The sequence below is a fragment of the Spermophilus citellus genome, assembly GCF_964194105.1.
Source record: "Spermophilus citellus genome assembly, chromosome: 4".
Classification (NCBI taxonomy): Eukaryota; Metazoa; Chordata; class Mammalia; order Rodentia; family Sciuridae; genus Spermophilus; species Spermophilus citellus.
The window spans coordinates 192,746,441-192,767,941 of NC_138185.1; the positions used below are offsets into that span (position 1 = coordinate 192,746,441).

General features: G+C 42.4%; 2 protein-coding genes across 4 annotated transcripts in view; both read left to right on the top strand.

The window, feature by feature from the left end:
• SLC7A7 (solute carrier family 7 member 7) overlaps positions 1–21,501 on the top strand; it is a 158,230-nt gene that overhangs the window by 21,821 nt on the left and 114,908 nt on the right. The window lies entirely within an intron of this gene.
• RBM23 (RNA binding motif protein 23) lies at positions 451–12,918 on the top strand (the record flags this gene model as incomplete). 3 transcript variants are annotated; one of them, XM_081290532.1, is made up of 14 exons in its annotated part: positions 475–627; positions 5,667–5,742; positions 6,305–6,417; positions 6,905–6,952; positions 7,195–7,374; positions 7,792–7,845; positions 7,996–8,113; positions 8,206–8,358; positions 8,440–8,577; positions 9,793–9,858; positions 11,347–11,542; positions 11,625–11,732; positions 11,829–11,913; positions 11,998–12,918. In XM_081290532.1, exons 2-14 carry the CDS (start codon positions 5,677–5,679, stop codon positions 11,999–12,001), a joined length of 1,329 nt encoding a protein of 442 aa, XP_081146658.1. In that variant the 5' UTR covers positions 475–627; positions 5,667–5,676. The 3 variants fall into 3 exon arrangements, with proteins under 3 accessions (XP_081146659.1, XP_081146658.1, XP_081146660.1); XM_081290533.1 differs by lacking the exon at positions 11,998–12,918 and having other exon boundaries at positions 451–627; positions 11,829–11,917; XM_081290534.1 differs by lacking the exons at positions 475–627; positions 5,667–5,742; positions 6,305–6,417 and adding an exon at positions 6,704–6,744 and having other exon boundaries at positions 11,998–12,916.

The window sequence follows — 21,501 nt, forward strand, 5'->3', positions numbered from 1 at the left end:
CCCACATCCCCCATGAGAAAACAGCACGATTACTCTCCACAAAACAGTCTCTGGGAGGACAGACACTCGCACATCGGCAAATCAGTAGAGACTGCCAAGGACATTCTTCCACCCTCCGTCCCTCCTCGTTGGCTCCGCCCGCCGCTTTGGCCCAGTCCGTGCTAGTACCCAGAATGGGACAGGTGGGCCCTTCCCTCTTGTTCTGGACCTGTTTCCCCACCTTCCGCAAGTCACTTAGCCAATGAGAGTGAAGGCAACTACCAAAGGGGTTTTCACTTTCCTTGAGTCTCTCAGAAGCTGGCCAATCAGTGGTAACTTGATAGTTGCTAAGAGACATTTACGTTTCGCTCCACCCGTACTTAAGAGTTTTAGCCAATGAAAACCTTCACGTTGGACTGTTGCCGCGAAACCAGAGAGATGCGGTCCAGCGCCTGTTTCCGGCGCATGCGCAGATTGCGGAAGGTTCTGGAAGATAGCTGAGGTGCCGCCATTTTGCGGGAAGAGGAGCAGGTCTGACTGCGGTGCTGCTTTTTTAGCTGAGACCGTAGGATATAGCTGAGCTTCGCGCCCCACACACACCTAAAGGAACGGAGAGAACCGGGACCCCCCTGCGGGGACCCGGAACTGGTGAGAAACCCCGAAACTGTGTCCCCCGCCACTACGTCACCTATGTGTGACGTTGCTGTGCGGCGCCTCCCCCTGACGTCACAGGCAGAAAATGGCGTCATGAGCAAATCAGGCAAACTTAAAATTAAAAAAACAAAAACAGAAAACCCAACTTTTTGTTTATTTTGTTCTGGAAACGTTCACTATCTAAATGTAGCCCACTGGCGTGACTTTAGATATCGGCACCTCATGGTTGTAACTTATACCGGTAAAGATGCGGCTTCAAGGATGCCAGTGACATCTCTTTTCCCGACCTAGCTGCCGTGGCACTTAGGGTCGCTCATTCTGGGGAGGGAGCTTTGACCCTCCGCAGTCTGAGAAGACCCATATAATCTTTCTACCGTTGGTGCCTGGTGCCACCACTCAGAGAGATAAGGGGATTGAGATTTCTTCCTCAATTCCCAGTTCCTTGAAAACTTAGGTTTAATGTGTTGGCCTCTGTGAGCTTTTAACTTTCGACTACACACATTCCCTAGGCTTATGGTGAGGCCTCATGAGGTTGGAGCACTGGGACGCTGGCGTTTGCAACGATGGTACAAGTTACTTATAGGACCATTTTATTTTATTTTATTTTTTGTTGCAGATGGACATTTATTTATTTTTATGTGGTGCTGAGGATGGAACCCAGCGCTTCACACATGCTAGCCAAGTGCTCTACCACTGAGCTACAACCCCAGCCCTTACAGGAGCATTTTTTATTTTTAAAAATTTTTTAGTTGTAGTTGGACACAATACCTTTGTTTTTTTTGTGGTGCTGAGGATCGAACCCAGGGCCTCGCACATGCCAGGCGAGCGCTCTACCGCTGAACCCAGCCCCAGCCCTATAGGGCCATTTTTAAAAGAGCAATTTTTTTTTTTTTTTTAAAGACAGAGTGAGAGAGAGAGAGAGAGAGACAGAGAGAGAATTTTTAATATTTATTTTTTAGTTCTCGGCAGACACAACATCCTTGTTGGTATGTAGTGCTGAGGATCGAACCCGGGTCGCAGGCATGCCAGGCGAGCGCGCTACCGCTTGAGCCACATCCCCAGCCCTAAAAGAGCAATTTTGGATCGTTGCACAACATGGGGAGGGTAGTCCTTTTTGTCTTTCTAATTCTTGGTATTAATTAACCTGCCTTTCGTTTTGGAGTTGTTTATGCCGCCTCAGTGATTTAATCCAGGAAACGGTGCTTCCATCAGTCCAGCGACTCCAGGATTTGGTGTATTTTTCCTGAATAGTGGTTCTTCTCTGCCCCTTCAACAGTGGTGTTTGCAAAGTTCAAGCACAGCAGTGGTTGTAGGCTTCTGATGTAGTTTTTTGATCAGAGATGGAAGCATACACTGGTGTGTATATATGGATGGGATTGAGTGCACCTTGACCCATAAACTGGGATACAGAATTCGAAAACTACCAATCTAAAAATGTATATTTGGCACCTTGTTGCTTTTAGGACATCTAAAAAGACACAGCCCAGAGAGACTGCCAGTTTCACATTAACATGTTCTACAGTCATACATTGCCTAACAATGGAGTATGTTCTGAGAAATGTGTTATTAGGCAATTTCCTCCCATTTAAAATATCAGAGTGTAGTTTCACAAACTAGGAGGGCTACTATGTTATTTTTTTTTTTAAATATTTTTAGTTGTCAATGGACCTTTATTTATTTTATGTGGTACTGAGAATCGAACCGAATACCCCACACATGCTAGGCAAGTATTCTACCACTAAGCCACAACCCCAGCCCCTACTGTTATTAAACAGCATAATCTTATGGTCCATGTCTTATATATGGTCCATTGACAGAAACAATATTACATGGCACATGACAATATGTCCGTATTTAGATGTGTTTCAGGGTGAAAATTTCATACATAGAGTTCATTTGGAGAGGATTATCAACTTTGGTGAAAGTTTCTGGGGTTTTTGTTGTTTGTTTTTGTTTTTCTTTTGGTGCTGGGGATTGAACCAGGGCCTCCAGCATGCTAAAATTCTAAGCACATTGTATTACACCCAGCCCCCTAACTGAAAGTTTTTGTATATGTTTTGTTACCTGTGCTCTCTGATTCCACTCAATGATAGCAGTTCTTGAAATTAGAAGCATTTAATTTAGAGAGGAAAAAGTGGATTGTAAAGAAGAGTTTTTAACACTTAGAAAATTTGTGTAGATTTAGGGCTGGGGTTGTGGCTCAATGGTATAGTGCTTGCCCAGCACATGGGGGGCCCTGGGTTTGATCCTCAGCACCACATAAAAATAAATAAATAAAATAAAGGTATTGTATCCAACTACAATAAAAAATAAATATTAAAAAAATTGTAGATTTGCCAGGCAAAGTAACTCAAAAATGATTTTAAGGTTGAAAACTTATTTTTAGACCAATTTTTTCACAGTGGGCCAGATAATACATGTTGTCATTAGTGTGGTTTGTGATATTTTGAAACATACTGTATAGCCACAGATATAGAAGCTGTGAAGGTGTGACAAATGGGACTGTTTTGATAAACCTATCAGAACATTTATGTTCAGTGATCTATATTTAAAACTAAATATTTTAGTATGCTGTTTTGTTTTTTATTTCTTTTAAGTTTAAACCAAACGAAAGAGGTAACCTGATATAATTGTTAGATTTGGAGTCAGAAGACCTCTGTAATCAAGAAGTAACCCCTTTATTTGAGCTATTTGAGCTATTTGAAAAAAATCTCATTTAAAAAAAATCTGTGAATGGGTCAGATATTATCTGCAGCATATATTACCTTTGATTGCTTAATAAACATTAGATGCTGTTATGAGAGTTTAATTCACTGGGTTTTAGACACCTATTTGATTTTGGTTTGATTTTCATCCTCTTTCATCTTCTTCTAAGATTCTTATCTCTATAATATACTTAAAACAGTGCCTAGAAATCACAATTCATATGAGGTAGGTAGGTATAATCATTATACATACTAAAGCATCAATATAGGGTATGGGCTTTGAGGGCAATCAGAATAGCACTGTTGGATTGTGCATTACCTGCTTTAAGGAAGATAAAGCTTTTGTGGTTATGGAAAGTGATTTTGATAGAAATTCCTCAGGTTAGTTTTCTTTTTACAGTATCATTGATGTATAAGCAATCAGTATACAGTAAAACTGTAGACATTAATGTGTAGTTGGTTGGGTCTTATTATGTGTAAACACCCATAAAACATTACTCCCAAACGTTTTCTTATGCCCTCTTAAAATCTTTTCCTCCCAGCCCTTCTTCACCTGCTCCTATACCTACACAACCACTGATCTGCTTTCTGTGACTGTAGATTTGTCTGAATTTTCTAGAATTTTATATAAATGGAATTATTCAGTGTTTTGGTCTGATTTCTTTTACTCAGCATCATTATTTTGAGATTCATCTATGTAGATTCATCCAATAATTCCAAAGCAATAATTTTTAATATTAATGTTGTTTGGTATCTTTGCTTTTCTGATTTGAAAGACCTCTGATAAACAACCAGAGTGAAGACAGATGCTAGATGTGAAAGCTTGAGGGATGTGAGCACTTTTTCCATGTCTTCCAGACAGAAAGGCTTCAAAGTGGAATTGGTTAAGCCAATTTTAACTAAAAAAAAAAAAAAAAAAGAAGAAAAATACACACACACACATATACACATATATGTATTTTGGGATGGGTACTAAGGATTGAACCCAATGATGATTTACCACTGAGCTATATCCCCATCTATTTTTTAATTTTTTATTTTGAGCCAAAGTCCTGTTTAGGGCCTGAGTTGCTGAGGTTTGCCTTGAACTTGCCAATCCTTCTGCCTCAGCCTCCCTAGTCACTGACGTTATAGATGTGTGCTATTGTGCCTGACTTAATCATAATATATTTCTGAATTGCCTAAACTCTCGTTTATGTTGCACTGAAAATGCTTAGTGATGAGGCCCTAATTATTGATGTTTTCATGTGCGGAAGAGCTTAAGGCAAATTTGCATCATTCTGGTTTTGCCTTGTCTTGCTTCTGATTTTTGGTCTTGCGCCTTTACTTTTTTATTGGAAATGTGTGCCTATTTTTATGATTTAAGTTTATTAGTATCTTTTTAAAAACTTTTTATACTTGTACATGGATAGCATGCCTTTATTTTTATGTGGTGCTAAGGATTGAACCCAGTGCTTCACACGTGCTAGGCAAGTGCTCTGCCACTGAGCCACAGCCACAGCCCCTATTAGTGTCTTTTTACATTATAAATTTAAGCCAGTTAGCCAGGTGGGAATTTTGAACAGTAGAATGGAAGCCTAATGTCCCTTGTAAAGTGAATAGTAATTTTGAGTACCAATATTTTCAGCTAGGTGTGGTGGTACATGCCTGGAATCCCAGCTGCTTGGGATGCTGAGGCAGAAGGATAATAAGTTCAGTGCTAGATTGGACAATTTAGTGAGACCCTGTCTTAAATAAAATAAAATAGGACTTGGGATATAGCTCAGTAGTAGAATACCCTGGGGTTCAGTCCCCAGTACCTCCAAAATGAAACAAACATTTGACAATGTTTTCTCTTTACAGAATAAGAGTTATATTGTATTTTGTCTCTACCTGGGTATTCAGTTTCCTTCTAGACTCATGACCATTTCTTTTTTCCCCCATATTTAGTGGTACATATTGGTAGGATTTGTTACATGTTCATACAAACATCGGTCCCTTTCCTCTACAGATCTCCTTTTGATTTTCAAGAGATCCGCTCCTACCTTTCTTTTCCTTTTTCCCCAGTATGAGAGAAAATATATGATCTTTAGCCTTCTGAATTTGACTTATTTTTCTTAACATAGTGGTAGACCCTTGACTGTTTCTAAGCCACAAAGCATAACTAGTTTAGATCTGTAGGATGTAAAAATAAATGTAGGATAAACAATAGCTGGTAAGATCCTTTTAAATTTTTAAGAAAAAAAAACTGTATTCCTGAAGTCTGTTTCTTGGAGGGAAAGGAATGTGGTGCTAGAAGGGAAGGAAAAATATAAATCAGATTTTTATGTTTTAATATCTTCTCCTCAGATCTGACACGATGGCATCTGATGACTTTGATATAGTGATTGAGGCCATGCTGGAAGCTCCCTATAAAAAAGAGGAGGTAATATTCCCCACCTCACTCCTGGAATTGGGTTAATAAGAAAGAGCAGTTGTGGATCATCAGTTGAAACATTTTGTGAATCTTCTTTCCCTGCTTGTTTATTATGCTCAGTGACTATTCTTAAAAGGCATAGTCTTTCGTAATCTTTGCTGGGGACCTGTACTCAAGGACCATTCTTTTAGAGAGGACCCTGAAAGCCAGGGGTGGGCACATAATGTGGTGGTGGTATCATGTGCTTTGCTGGTAACTCTCAGTGACAGTAGAAAGTCAGTGAACCTCAGACCAGCGCCAGTTTCTCACTCTCCTGGGACATAATGTCAGTGAAACAGATGTTAGGTAGCTGACATTTGACATCAAAGTCTGTCATTCTGATCTCTTCCTTTTTGGTAGTTTCCTTGCTTCCTCTATTATTCCCCTTGTTAGGAGATCCAGGTGCTCCAAAACTGGCTAGATAATTGAGAGCTTTTGATTTCTTCCTTGTCCACCTTTGTTCTTTTTGCCCAATGGAATCTGTGTGTCTGCCACCTTGTACCTTGTGATATTTTCCTGGCGAACTCCTCAGGATGAGCAGCAAAGGAAAGAGGTTAAAAAGGACAGTCCTAGCAATACCACCAGCAACACCGGCAACAGTGGCAGTGGTACCAGTGTGAGCACCACCACTGGGGAGACAAGCAAGTGAGTGTGGGGTGAAGAAACGGGTTGGCAACTTGGGGAAGGGAAACAACGGCATCCATTGGAGAAACAGCCAGAATAGGGAGGCGGTGGATCTTAAGACTGCTGACATTTAGTAATGGCTCCACTGGGTCATGGGAACATTGGTGAGTTGGTTTAATGATCTTCTAGTCTTCACTTTCCAGTGTAGATTTGTGGATTGGTCCTAGCATCGATATATTTCATTTGAATAAAATAGCAAGAGGACCCCTGATTTGGAAACACCAGCTTTTGCTTGGCTTTGGGGGGAAATTGGCCACTTCAGATGACTGACAGCATTCAGGGCTCTGTGTAAGTTGGTGTTGTGCAGTTACTGTGAACTACTGCCAGATCATCTTCTGGGCTTTGGTCTTTTGGTGCTTTCTGTTTCACTCTGTCCTTACTCTCATTCTTTTTCCTTGGGAAAGATAATAAAACTTTCTCAGTAGTAAGAATTTCTGCTCTTTCACAGGAAGAAGAGGAGTCGGAGTCATAGTAGAAGCAGGGATAGAAAGCGCAGGTCTGTAATTTTGGGAACTGTTGGGTTTGGGGAATTGGTGGGTTTTTTTTTAAACATGTTGATGGACCTTATTCATTTATGTATATGTGGTGCTGAGAATCAAACCCAGTGCCTCACAGATGCTAGGCAAGTTCTCTGCCACTGAACCACAACCCCAGCCCAGATTTGGGAAATTGGTAAAATGGGAAGATAGCATGGAAGGCTATAGGTTAAAGTTCAGAAGAGGTTATTTTTATCTGTAGTCGTAGCCGAGAACGGGATCGGCATAGACGGAGAAACAGTCGCAGCCGAAGTCGAGATCGGCAGCGTCATCACCGCAGCCGCAGCCGTAGCTGGGATCGGCGACATAATAGTGAGTCGCGAAGTCGAGACCGGCGACGTGAAGATCGCGTGCGCTATAGGAGTCCTCCACTTCCCACTGGGTATCACCATTTCTAAACAATGTCACCCTTCTGTCTTACTCTGGCTGCAAGTGCACTGTGGATCCTGCCTGAGGGTGCTTATCACCCACTGTGATAGGCAGGTTGCACAGTTACTGGAGGGATGGTACAGGTTGAGTACACCTAGGTGAAATGCTTGATACCAGCAGTATTTTAGATCCTGGATTGTTTTCAATTTTGTAATATTTACATATACATAATGAGATACTATGGGATTGGTGGTAACTTTAATGCATTTTAGTATGCCTATGTTTTGACTGCAATCTTCAATTTTCAGATTAGGTATGCTCAACCTATATTAATAGTTCATATATGAGATGAGGTGCTGGAATCTGGTTTTCTCATAATGAAAGACCCAGCATTGAATAAAGTTTTATTTTTGTTTTTCTCTGTTTCTAGACGTAGGTATGGACACAGTAAGAGCCCTCATTTCAAAGAGAAGAGCCCGGTCAGGTAGGTTAATAATGAGCACTTTTAGGGATTGTGAAATATGAATAAAATGTTGGTAGAGCCAAACTATAGGAATGTGTTTTACTTGAGGGTTAACTGGAGAATAGTAACCAAGGATTGAGAGGAGCAGTCTAAACATGTTTTATGTTTTAGGCAGCCAATTGATAATCTGAGCCCTGAGGAGCGTGATGCCCGCACAGTTTTCTGTATGCAATTAGCTGCCCGTATCCGGCCTCGAGACCTGGAGGACTTTTTTTCTGCTGTTGGCAAGGTAACCTTCCCAACTCAGTGTTCCTCTGAGTAATTTATCTTCTATCTATCTACCTTCATTCTCAACAGGATTTTCTTTGTGTCCTGGGATAGGTTCGTGATGTGCGTATCATCTCAGATCGGAACTCACGTCGTTCTAAAGGCATTGCGTATGTGGAATTCTGTGAAATGCAGTCTGTGCCACTGGCCATTGGGCTGACTGGGCAACGACTTCTGGGAGTACCTATCATTGTACAGGCCTCACAGGTGAGCAGGTTAAGAAGGTGACATAATAAAAGGTGGGTAGGAAAGTGGAACATAACCCATCATGTATTTCTGCTTTTTTAGGCTGAGAAAAACCGATTGGCAGCCATGGCCAACAATCTGCAGAAGGGTACTGGTGGACCAATGCGCCTCTATGTGGGCTCCCTGCACTTCAATATCACTGAGGACATGCTCCGGGGCATCTTTGAACCTTTTGGCAAGGTGAGTAGAAAGGAAAACTTGTGAAGGGGATTGAAAAATGTGGATGGGGCTGGAGTTATGGCTCAGTGGTAGAGTGCTCGCCTCCCATGTGCGAGGCCCTAGGTTCAATCCTTGGCACTACATAAAAATAAAATAAATAAATGAAATAAAGATATTGTGTCCATCTACAACTAAAAAAAAAAAAAAATAGAAAGAAGGAGAAAAATGTGGAGTAGGTGTGTGTACTGTTCTTCTGTCTAATTATGATTAACTCATTGCATATGTCCTTGGCAAATGGTCCATGGCATGAAAGTTAGGTTCCATCTCTAATCATGGTGATCAGTAGAAAACCAAGTCAGGCACAATAAAATCAAATAAGAGGATCCAGATTAAGTAAGATTAGTTAAGTGTTTTTGAAAAAGATGGCCTTTGTCTCTTTTGATACTGGGGTTTGAACCCAGGGGCACTTTACTGCTGGTCTGTATTCTCAACCCTATTTATTTATTTATTTTTTAGGTGTTGGTGAACCTTTATTTTATTCATTTATTTATATGTGGTGCTGAGAATCAAACCCAGTGCCTCACATGTGCTAGGCAAATGCTCTACCACTGAGCCACAGCCTCAGCCCCTCAACCCTTTTTAAGTTTTTTTTTTTTTTTTTTTTTTTTAAAGAGAGAGTGAGAGAGGGGAGAGAGAGAGAATTTTTAATATTTATTTTTCAGTTCTCGGCAGACACAACATCTTTGTTGGTATGTGGTGCTGAGGATCGAACCTGGGCCGCACGCATGCCAGGCGAGCGCGCTACCGCTTGAGCCACATCCCCAGCCCCCTTTTTAAGTTTTTTGAGATAGGTTCTTGCTAAGTGACTGAGGGACTAAGTTGCTGAGGCTGCCCTTGAACTCACAATCCTCCTGCCTCAGCCTCCCAAGTCACTGGGATTACAGGTGCACACCATCACATCCTGCCTTTGTCTCTTTTTAAAAGAAGGTTTGGGGGGCTGGGGTTGTAGCTCAGTGGGAGAGTGCTTGTCCAGCATGTATGAGGCACTGGGTTTGATCTCAGCATTGCTTATAAATAAAATAAAGGTTCACGACTAAAAAAAAAGGAGGTGATTTGGGAAGATATAATTTGTTATCCGGAGGTAGAGAGAGGTATTTAGAATAATTTGGGTAAGAGAGATGAAAGATTGTGGGCTACTGAAAATATAATTAAAAATTCCTTCCTGTTACTCTGCAGATTGACAATATTATCCTGATGAAAGACTCAGATACAGGCCGTTCTAAAGGTTATGGTTTTATTACGGTGAGTCTCTTGTCTTCTAGTTTTTAAATTTTTCTTTGGGCTTTTCCACTTGTCTGATTTTGCAGCTTAGCTTCATCCTCCTCCTTTAGGAACTAAGTGACCCATAAATCCTGGTGCCTGAAGCTTGGACTAGCCTTCTGCCCCTTGAGATGAGTGAATTGCTTGAGATCTTGGCTTTGCTCCTACACTGTGTCAGTGGCCTTGGTATGGGGGTGTCCAGGAATTTCACAGCTTCCCTGGTGCTGCATCTTGCTCTTTGGGTAATAGTAATGTTTCCAGGCTGCAGCTAAAAGGTTGGGGGCATGAGGGAGGTTAGGCATGGGTGTTTAAAGACAGATTTATAGAGTCAGTGCATTCTCATGATAAGGATGGGAATAGGAAGTTAATACTTCCCCGTGGCACTACCTCATTTGAAGCGGTTTCTCCATTGAGAACAACACCACTATAGGAACAACACTGTAGGAAGAATAGTGAGGCTACCCTAGTAATGGGCAGCCTTTTCCTGACTCTCCCAACAAAATTGTTTCTACTTCCTATAACTGGTTCTTCTAGCCCCTTGTGACTCCAGTTTGAGAACTGGCTGCCAGCCACAAAATTGGATAGAAACTGATATTTTCTGGGCTTAATCCAGACAGTGTATGCTCTCACAGTTGCCTACAGGGCAGAGAGCAGTAGGTTGTGTTCTGTCGTGGGAATTGCACACCTTAGAAGTATCCAGTAAAAGCAAGCCACCTACACCACCACCTAGGAACTGTCAGTACCACATGCCAGGCCCTACAGCAAGGATTACCAGAGTAAACAAAGCCAGCTGTGGTGTTGATGATTCCTTAGTGGCAAGTAACCATTTCTAATTCTGTGTGACTCACACATGGAAAGGCTTTTGTTGCTGCCTTTTGGTCAACAGCCTTGACATACCAACAGCCAATTGGGAATCTTCAAACTGGGTACTGCGGGTGCGGCTGATAAAAAAGGACTAAAGAGCAGAGACTGTTTGCCCATCATTTAATTGCCAGCACTGGGTAGGGATGAGGATACTGTCTGCTCTCAATACCACAGTGTGTTTCTTCCTAAGCTTGGGCTCTGGAGTCCCAGAGTCTGGGCTCTGGAGTCCCGGATTCCTAGTACTTGATTGAGAACTAAAACTTACTAAGCCTGAGGGATGAATGAAAAACTGAGAAGATTTTACTTCCATTTTACATGCCTATTTGTAAAACAGCCTGTCAGGCTAGATTCCTTACAGGTGATATACTTTTTGCATTGGTAGATATCTTAATGGAGCTGTAATATTGAAAAGTGGTTGCCACTCAGTCTTTTTCAGACGATCATTTTGAGGCAGTGGGGGTCTTAGGTTACATTCCCTGGGAAAGAAAATTTTGTACTATAGTGAATATGTAACTTTCCTGTGATAGTGGGACCAGGGAATGTTAAGTGGGGCTTTGAGAACATGTCTGACCAGGAGGTGACTGACACAGCCTGGGTTTCTTGTAGTTCTCTGACTCTGAGTGTGCCCGGCGGGCCCTGGAACAGTTGAATGGTTTTGAACTTGCTGGTCGACCTATGAGGGTTGGCCAAGTGACTGAGCGGCTGGATGGTGGCACAGACATCACTTTTCCTGATGGGGACCAGGAGGTGGATCTGGGATCAGCAGGTGGACGTTTGCAGCTTGTGGCCAAACTGGCAGAAGGTAGAGTGTCTGCTGGGTGGAGAACACAGGGTTGAATTTTAGATCAAGGATTGATACTTAATCCCACCTCTTGTTCTTTTAGGCTCTGGAATCCAGCTGCCAACCTCAGCTGCTGCTGCTGCCCAAGCTGCTGCCTTACAACTGAATGGAGCAGTTCCTTTGGGGGCCCTGAACCCAGCAGCTCTGACTGGTAGACATAGGCTTAGAAAAGGGAATGAAGGGGTGGTGCTTGGAAGAAAGGAATGCTTTTTGCTCACTCAAATCACTCTACATGTCTTTGTTTTAGCTCTGAGTCCGGCTTTGAACCTTGCCTCCCAGGCAATTGCATCCCAGTGCTTCCAGCTTTCCAGCCTCTTTACCCCCCAAACCATGTGAGTCTCAAGGCTTAGCTCATTTTATTGTTTGGTTATTCTCTTTTCTTTGGGCTTCTCATTTACCTCTTTTCCTTGTCACAGGTAAATCAGTGGCACAGCACACTACCTCTCTGTACCCTCTGGGTCCTGCCACTCTCTTCTCCTTCTACTGCCCTGTCTTCCGTTTGTGGACCAAGCCATCCTGAGAGCATGGACATTGATTCTGGAGGAACTTAGAGCCACTCTTAAGACAACAAGAAGAGCTCCTGCCCATGCCCCACTGGGAATGGACTCTGCTGAGCAAAGCCCCCAGTTGAAGAGAACAATCTACACCTGCATTGAACACTTTTGTCTTTGTGTATCTTTTCCCAAGACCACCTTCTTTCCCTTTCCCATCACCTCTTAGTGATTCTTCCTCCATTGGGAAGGCCATAGGGCATTAACTATGGGACCTAACCTCTCTTCCTATATTTTTACCCTATAAACTATCACAGGATCTCTGAATATAGAGGACATTGGAGTTACAGGGTGCACTTTGAAGGTGCTGGACTTTTGCTTTAAGGACCCTGGCAGATAGCATGGATATGTACATGTACATTATGACACCTGGCTCAGGCCTCAGCTTAATTATAGCTTGAAGCCAGAACTACTACTGTAGGCTCAGCATCTTATTGGGAGGCACAGTAGTGATCTATCCTGCCAGGCAATTGGGATTGAAGCCTCAGGGGCTTTCGGGAGTTTAAGTAAAAGGTGGGATACCTTTCCATCTTCCTTTGTACATTTGTCCTTCTTCTCAAGTTCTCCCTTTGGCCTAGGGTGTGAGGATGGAGGGGAGGCTGCTATTTTCCACCACTTCCTATGTGCCTCTACTGATGTTTCAACCCTGGTGGTTAAAGCCACTCCCATCCCCTACCTGAGTATGGGTGAGCCCTTCTCACTTGATTTTATATCCTTGTGTCTATGTACATATAAAAGAAAAAATTATATATATATACATATAAACTTTATATAAAAGCCAATCTCCCTGTTGTGGCTGCTGCTGTCCATTCGGTCTCAGTTAGTGTGTTGTTCTGATGTTAAACTTCGGAGCCAAAACCATGATGGTTCCAGGGAGATATATAAAACATTTATAATACCAGTGCCTTTTCTTTATTGTATTTGACCTTTATGGAAAAAAATAGAAGGCTCACATCTGGTGGAATTCCCCATCTGTATCTACCTTCCATTCTTAGCCATGGTCTCCATCTATTGTTATCTTTTTGTGTGGTGGGGGCAGGTACTAGGTATTGAATCAAGGGTTTATTTTACCACTGAGTCACATCCCCAGCCCTTTCTATTTTTTGAGACAGGGTCTCACTAAGTTGTGGAGGCTGGCCTTGAACTTCTGAAACTCCTGCGTCAGTCTCCCAAGTCACTGGGATTACAGGCGTGCACCACCTTGCAGGGCTTTATCACCTCAAGTGTCTTCATACCTGCCTGCCCTCCTTTTTTGACTCCTGTCTGTGCCTAAGGACAAAGCTTGTCTTTCCACCAGATGGCAGTGTGACAGTAGCACATTCTATACCTTTCTTTGAGGTGTTTTGTGATCTTGAGGAGCTTAAGTACCAAAAAAGTCTCTTAAGCTCACAGTTTTACCCTGTAGGTTTTGTGCCTACCTTTCACCTTCTGTATCCCAATCCACTATCTAAAAGGATCTGGACATTATATTATATATATCAGGGCTTCCCTGACCTGACTTCAATAATTATTTTTTTGGCCAGTTCTCTGAATCCTTGCTTTTCATATAGCTTTGCCTGAGAACAGGCTTGGGACTGGTGAATTTCCAAAGAGCAGAGTATTTCAGGAATAGCCCTGCCTAAGGGGAGTTACACCTTCCCCTGCCTGCTCTGTATAACAAGGGGTGGGAAAGAACCTAGCTAGCTTACTACCTAGGAACCAACCAAAGGAGAAGGCCTGAATTCATGGGCAGGGCTCTGTGGGGTTCCTTCATTCTTTACTGATCTCTATGGCAACAGAATGTTAAGACTTTATTATGCTAAAAATATGGATAATTGCAGATAGGTTTTAATTTGTCAGTTCTCAGACTTCTTTCTAAGTGGGGTAATGTTTTGTAGAGATGTTAGACTCTCAGGTTGCTTTCTATACTAAATCACTAAGCACTGGAGGCTTGCTTGTCAGGTGGCCAGTGGGACTGTGGACTAGTTCCTGATTCTTGCTGGTCAGCAGTCTCACCTGCCCCTGTTCTTTGCTACTTCCCCACTCCTTCCCAGTCCTATCCTGGTTTACTCTATTGACCTGGAGGAAGGAAAGGAAGATGCACTATTTTTAGGTAGGAACTGCTGGCTATGGCCCAGTCCCCCTATATGTATTGATTTAGCTGCTAATGCATCTTGAGAAGTGCAATGTGGGCCATTATTGTTACTCATCCTGATGCTGTGAACTGGGTCTCCTTGTGCTTGCTTAGACTCCTCCAGAATATTAGACCCACAAGCCTTGCCTCCCTGCCCGTCTTCTCAGATGAGCCTCCACTTCTGCTTGGTTTACTTATGTTCTCATCCTAGCTACTTTGGTCCTTCTACCTCAATTTCTTCCTTGTTCCCTGTTCTTAGTTCTTCATATAGTCTCTTGCTAAGAGGAAGACAGTGGTGGAAACAAGGAAATATATAAGACAACTGCTCTAGTTTTACACTATGTAAGGTGATGGCATTTCATGGATGATAGCTGGTGTCATTATGTATGACTCAGTATCATCTTATTAACTCATCCCTCTATAGGGGGTAGTTATAGAGGGGAGAGAAGGGGACAGTGAACAGCCTTGTGCCCAGCCTAACGTAAAAGAAATCTCCCTCCAACTCTCCCACCTGAGCGTGAGTGGGTAGAGAGGTAAAACTATGACCCAGATCCTTTATCAGCAGAGGTAGAATTTCTCCCTAGTTCTCACTTTTTTTTTTTTTTGCAGAACCAGGGATTGAACCCAGGGCTTCACACTTTTATTAGGCAAGTGCTCTAACACTAAGCTACATCTCTGCCCTTTTAAAATTTTTAAATTTTGAGCCAGGTACAGTGGTGCATGCCTGTAATCCCAGTGATTTGAGAGGCTGAGACAAGAAAACTGCAAGTTTAAAGCCAGTCTTTGAACTTAGCGAGGCCCAAAGCAACAAAGGCCCAAAGTGAGACCCTGTCTCAAACAAGGGCTGGGGATGTGGCTTAGTGGTTAAACACCCCTGGGTTCAATCTCCAGTACAAAAAAAAAAAAAAAGTTTTAACAGGGCCTTGCTGAGTTGGCTAGGCTGGCATCAAACTTGTGATCCTCCTGCCTTAGCCTACTACGTAGTCAGCATTACAGAAGTGCACCACCATGTCTGGCTTCTACCAGTGCCAATTATAAATGAAATTTTCACCTGATTTTTGGTTTATATAGCCTATGATTCTGTCTTCTGTAAGGCAATACCATTTCCTCCTTATTCTTTAAACTTGGGGTCTTGTCATTCTGGATTCTTGGGTCCAACAGCCCCTAGATGTGAGCTACCATTTCTGGCTTTCAGGGGGCTTGACTTGTGAACCTTTGTTTTTGTCACTTAAACAATGAAGGGAAGTGAGTTAAACACCTGAAAGAAATTATACCACAGTCCCTCTTTCCTGTGGAGAAGGTCTGGTGAGAATCAGGGAGTAATACTTGGACAATGAAAAAGTCTCTTGTGGCTCTGAAAATAAAGTAGAATGTGTTATATAATTGTTAACATTTATGCAGGATTTGTTGTGGGTTAGGCATGATACTAATAGGTTATATCTACTAAATCATTTAATCCTCACAATAACTACCTAGGGTTAATTGTTTTATTGTCTACTTTGTAAACAAGGAAACTAATACCCAAAGAGATTAAGTAACTTGCCGCACAATCTCACACTTGGCAAGTTCAAGTTTCCAATCCAAGTGTCGTGGCTTTAGGTCTCTTGACCCTCCTCCTTAACTTTACCCCACTGTTCAGCGTTACTATGGAAGAAGCCAAGTGTTGGAGACAGTGGGCAAGTATCATTTTTCCTCTTTCTGTACCTATGCTCTTGGGGGGATGCTGGAATATTTATTTTTTATTTTCCTGGGGTCCAAATTCAGGGCCTCAGGCATGCTAGGCAGGCCCTCTACCACTGACCTATAACCCAGCCTGACCCTGAATTTTTCTTCCTTTGTGTCTTTGCTCATCTTGTTCTTTCTTCTCCATTTCTGGTCAAAATCCTATCCTGTAGGACCCTGAAACTTCCTTAGTTGGATCTGATCTCCCTTTTCATTATTCCTTGTCCTATTTGTGGGTCTCATTCTGCCTTTATTTACAGTTCTTTGCAAACTCTTTTACTAGATAGTTATAGCATGATGAAGCCACCATACAAGTCTTTCATTATTGATTTGCCTTGCACATATTAAATTGTCTGTTGAATTAATTCCGTCTCTATCAAAGTCAGATCCAGGCTTTCCAAAGTTTGTCCCTTCTAGCCTGCTTTCCCCAGCAGCTTCATCTATTCCTTTCTTACTCCTCTAGGAGAGAGGATGCAGATCTACTCTTTTTGGTGTTACCATGGTAGCCTGTGATACTTTTTGTCTGAAGTGCTACCATCCACTAGCAACTGATGTTTCCATGGCAACCAGGTGAAGGCAATAGTCATGAGCTGGATAAAGGAGAGGAATTTTGGTTTGAGAGATGGAATCTTCTAGTCTCAGATATTTCTCTTTCCTCCCAACTTTGCACTCTAAATCCAAAACTAGTATGCATTATCAAGGTTTGCTCCTGGTTGAAAGAACTCTGAATGTGAAGTGAAGCAGACCAACCAACTTAAATCATGTAGGAAGGTAAAAGCAAGGAAAGATCTGATCAAAGACCTCTTTAGAAAGTTGGATGAGTTCTGTTAGCTGCTCCAGATGATCTGTTCTCAAGAGCCCTTAAGAGTTGGCTGAAGTTACTGGAGAGCCATTAGGCAGTTATTTTTGAGAGCAATGGGTAGATGGATGAGGTGCCTGAAGACTGGAAAGGAGCCAGTCAGCACTGGGTTGTACAGAGGGAAAACAATGACCTTGGAAATTAGAGACTTGCCATACTATTGCCAATGTTCTAGAAAGGATAAGAGCTTCAGTCGGTTTTTATGTATCAGGAGACCTACTTGTTTAGAATGAGGGTTGCTGAGAATTAGCTGCCTCCTTTTAACTCTGGCTGAAAGCAAGCTAGGGTATTTTCACTCTGTAGCAGAATGGTCACTCAAGCCACCTATGGGGTTCAGCTCCCTCTTCTTGTCACAAACTAGCTGAATAAGCTTGGGGACTTATCTAGCTCATATTCTTCATCTATAAAAAGAAAATGAAAACAGTACCTATCTCAGGAATGTTGTGGAGATTAAATGAGATGCTAAGTACGAAGAGCTTAGAACTGTTAGCTTTTTGATGTCGTCATTATTACCATTTCTCTGGGTGCCTACTCACTTGACTTCCTGCCTGACCTCATTCTCCTCCCCAATTTTAGAGAACTCTCAAGGCTTACAGGGGAGAAGCAAGGATGGGGCAATGATGTAAATGAATCTTAATCTTTCCTGAGTTACATTCCCAGGCTCACAAGGTCCTGTGTCAAAATTCAACCAGTCTAATTTTCAGGAAAATGAATCCCAACAAGCCCAATCTCCCTGCATCCTTGAGAATCCACCCATATAGTCAGATTATAACAAGATGGTTTAGAAAATTCAAGATGAGCCTTTCCAGGTAACTTCAAAGTACTTACTGCCCTTTTCTTTGGGCAGGGAGGAAAAATCCCAGAGCAATCTGTGTTACAGCCCATTGTTTAGGGCCTGCCTAACATCTTAAGAATTCTAGCACCTGTCTTTGTTGGTCTTCCTTCTCTAGCCCTACCCTGGCAATTTCCTTTCTGAATAAATGTTTTAAATAAGTACAGGTCCTCTGCTTAAAGAAAAGTTAGAATTTGAACAACACAATGGAAATTATGTAGAACAATATTCTCATTGCGGCTTCAGTTGCCAATCTTTCTCCCAGTCCTCCAAATGACCACCTCTGTTAATGGGTTACCTGTGAGTCTCATGGGAGGTCTGTTGGACCTTGTGGACCACTACTTAGCAACCGTATCTGCAGACTGGTGCTGAACTATAACTTTACTAAAGTGCTTGAGTGTCTAAATACGGGGCCAGAACATAGGTTGCAAAAGACATTGCTTCCACTGTTCATCACTATACCACTTGACAAAGATCTTTGCCCTTTATTCTCACAAATATCCTACAAGACAGGTACTTCATTATCTTTATTTTGTAGTTGGGATAGCATAGCTGAGGTTCAGAAAAGGAAAGAGACTTAAAGTGACTTAATTCCCATAAGTTGGCCCCATCTAAGAAACATCCTGAATGCAAGTCTCCACTGAATTCACATCCATAGCTTGAGTTTATAAGGCCAAGCTGTGGAAGCTTTTCATCATTATTCAGATAGATGAAAAGGCATCTTGAGGATGTCATAAAACCATCAAAGTCAAGATGAGAAAAAGCAGAATGCTTTTGTCTGGTTTTGGGGTCCCTAGACAACTTTGTTCCACCATTCACCCAAATTGTACTACCTTATATTACAGGGAGGGTCTTTTCCTCACTATATATGTATTGGGCTGCCCACCATTTCTCTTCCATGCATTTACTCATGTATTTTCACTGCAAGGAATGTTTTCCCTACTTTCCCCCATTTATCTATAGCCTCCATGTCCTTCAAGGCCCAGATCCTAAGATACAAGTCTCCCATGTGTATTTTTCCTTCCATTCAGAATTCCTGGAGCACCTGATGGTAGCCTACAGTTAGTTAGAATGGGGTCTAATTGATTGCTGTTTTAGCATCGTCACCACCCTGTCCATTTCTCCAGCTTAACTGTAAGCTATTTAAGGGGCAAAGATAATGTCATAAATGGATTTGTCTACCCCCGGTTCCCAGGAGAGTGTTTGGTATGTTGTTTATGTTCAGAAGTTGAGGGGAACAACTTCAAGTATTTGTGGATAAAAGATAATGTGTTCAGGAAAATTTACTTATATTGGCATAGATCAAAACTGTTAAGATGGGAGGCTGGGGCTGTGGCTCAGTGGTAGAGCACTTGCCTCGCACGTGTGAGGCACTGGGTTTGATCCTCAGCACCATATAAAAAAATAAAGATATTGTGTCTATCTACAACTAAAAAATATTTTTAAAAAACTGTTAAGATTGGGAGCCGGGTATAGAGGCACACACCTGTAATCTCAGTGATCCAGGAGGCTGAGACAGGAGGATTGCAAGTTTAAAGCCAGCTTCAGCAACTGCTAGGCCCTAAGCAACTGAGTGAGACCCTGACTCAAAATAAAAATGAAAAAGGCTGAGGATGTTGCTCAGTAGTAAAGCACTCGAGTTAAATCCCCAGGACCACCCTGCCAACCGCCACCCCCCAAAAAGCCACCAACCTGTTAAATTAATAAAAAGATGTGAGGACTTCCTGGGAGTCCTAGAGGACTTCCATCCATGATCTGGCACCCTTTTGGAAGAGGGGGGCCCCTGCTCCAGTCTCTCTAAAGAGGGTTAGATGTAATAGGGCCTAAAGGAATAACTAGAAGGGCCCACTCCTTTGGCCCCTCAGGAGAGAACAGTCTATGCTCTAGGCAATGAGGAGGTTTTGTGGGCAAAGAGGAGCTGGAATAGTAGGGGATGGTAAGGGAACATAGACCTTTAGACAATTACAGTGGTTAAGAGAAGCAGAGGGAACCTTACCAGGCACAGGCAGCTCAGGCCCCAGGGCTCTTTTGCTGAACTCTCATCCCAGCCCAGATCAATGGCTGTATTTTTCCTTGATCAGAGGGAGGGCAAGAAGTGACTTGGCTCTCAAAGAAGACCCTATTTCTCCCAAGTCTAGCAGGAGCCCTGCTTCAGCTTCAGTCTGTTCTGAGCTCTTCCCTGTAGGCGTCTGGAGGGAACACACAGATGGGTCAGGCTGATGGGATGGGCTGAGTTGGAGGGAGAGAAGTTTATGGTGTGTGGCTCCCCTCATGGCGTAGATCCTGCTGTCATCTTCAACTGATGATATACACGTTTTAAGCTTCTGCCACATGAAAAGCAATGGGCCTTTCTTGTTCTTCATCCTCCTACCTTGACTCATTTAACCATTGGGGATACTCTGCTAGAAACCTGCCCCTCTGTTGCCTGCCCCACTTCTACAGTAGCCACAATATACTCAGCCTGAGTTCCTCCTCTACCTCTTTCACAGATGCTTCCTCTCCTTATCTATCCCCAGGAGATACTTTATTTGGTTTTAGAACAGGTAATAAATGCCATAGTTGGGCTGGGGCTGTAGCTCAGTGGTAAAGCACTTGCCTTGCATGTGTGAGGCACTGGGTTCGATCCTCAGCACCGCATAAAAATAAATAAATTAATAAATAAATAAATTAATTAAATGCCATAGTTGAAAATTGAAAATGTAGAAAAAGGGCATGAAATGAATATGTCATTCTGTTTTTATTTTTTAGTGGTGTTGAGGATTGAACCCAGGACCTTAAGAATGCTAGGTAAGCACTCTACTATTGAGTTACAACCCCAACCCTCCTATGATGAAAAGTAAACTCCCACCTGCCACCTGTCTTCTACTCACCCAGTCCCCCTTCCGAGGGGCAATCAGTATAATCCATAGTTTGTAATTTGTTGGGTCTCAAGACACTTTTGTGTATCTGATGAAATTCATGAACTCTGTTCTCAGACAAATGCATGACTACACAAAATATTAGATTGTCTGTACCATTTTACAAGAATCATCTCTGGTCTGGGGCTAAGGCTCTTGGCCAGTACCATACTCTCACCTTTAGTATTTCCTTAGTATAACTTGTAGGTCTCCTTAGTATAACTTGTTTCATGCAAAATGAAATGCAGGGCTTCTTGTTCAAATAACTTTAGGACAACAGCCAAGCATGGGCTCCTGTGTGACTTCAAAAGTCATACATACAACAAAGCGAGCCCTGTATCTCATCCTTTCTTCTGGCTCTTCCACTTCCATTTTTATGATGATTATTCTCATATCTGTCACTTGACCCAAATTGTTCTGAATTTCAGACTCTGCTGTTCAGGGAGTGTCTGAAATTCTCCATATGGATGTTCTAACATCTCAAACTCTGTGTCTCCAATATGGAACTCACTCACCCTATCCCTAACTCTGCTCTCAACTCATAGTTCTTTTCTATATCCCCTCCCACCTGCAGCTTGTCCCTCTCTTTATGCTCATCCACATCCCCAGCCCCTATACTCATCCATACTGTTGCCAAGTCTAGTAAGTTCTATCAAACCCATGCCTCCTTTCTTTTTTAATGCCATCCCCATTGGGATGGTCCTTTATTACTCTCCAATGTATTACTGGCCCTGAATCTCGGCTGCACAGGCCTTGCTGCTCCAATCCATGCACAACTCTTTCAGCTTGGGAGACCATCCTGATCATGTCATTTCTATTCACAAAGACCTCTAGTGATCTCACTGCCTCTAGAGTTGGGTAGGAGTGCATTTGCCTGACATTTAAGGTCCTTTGTTGTGAGGTTCAAAACCTTTTTCATATTCTTTTATACCCCTCCTCTTCATGT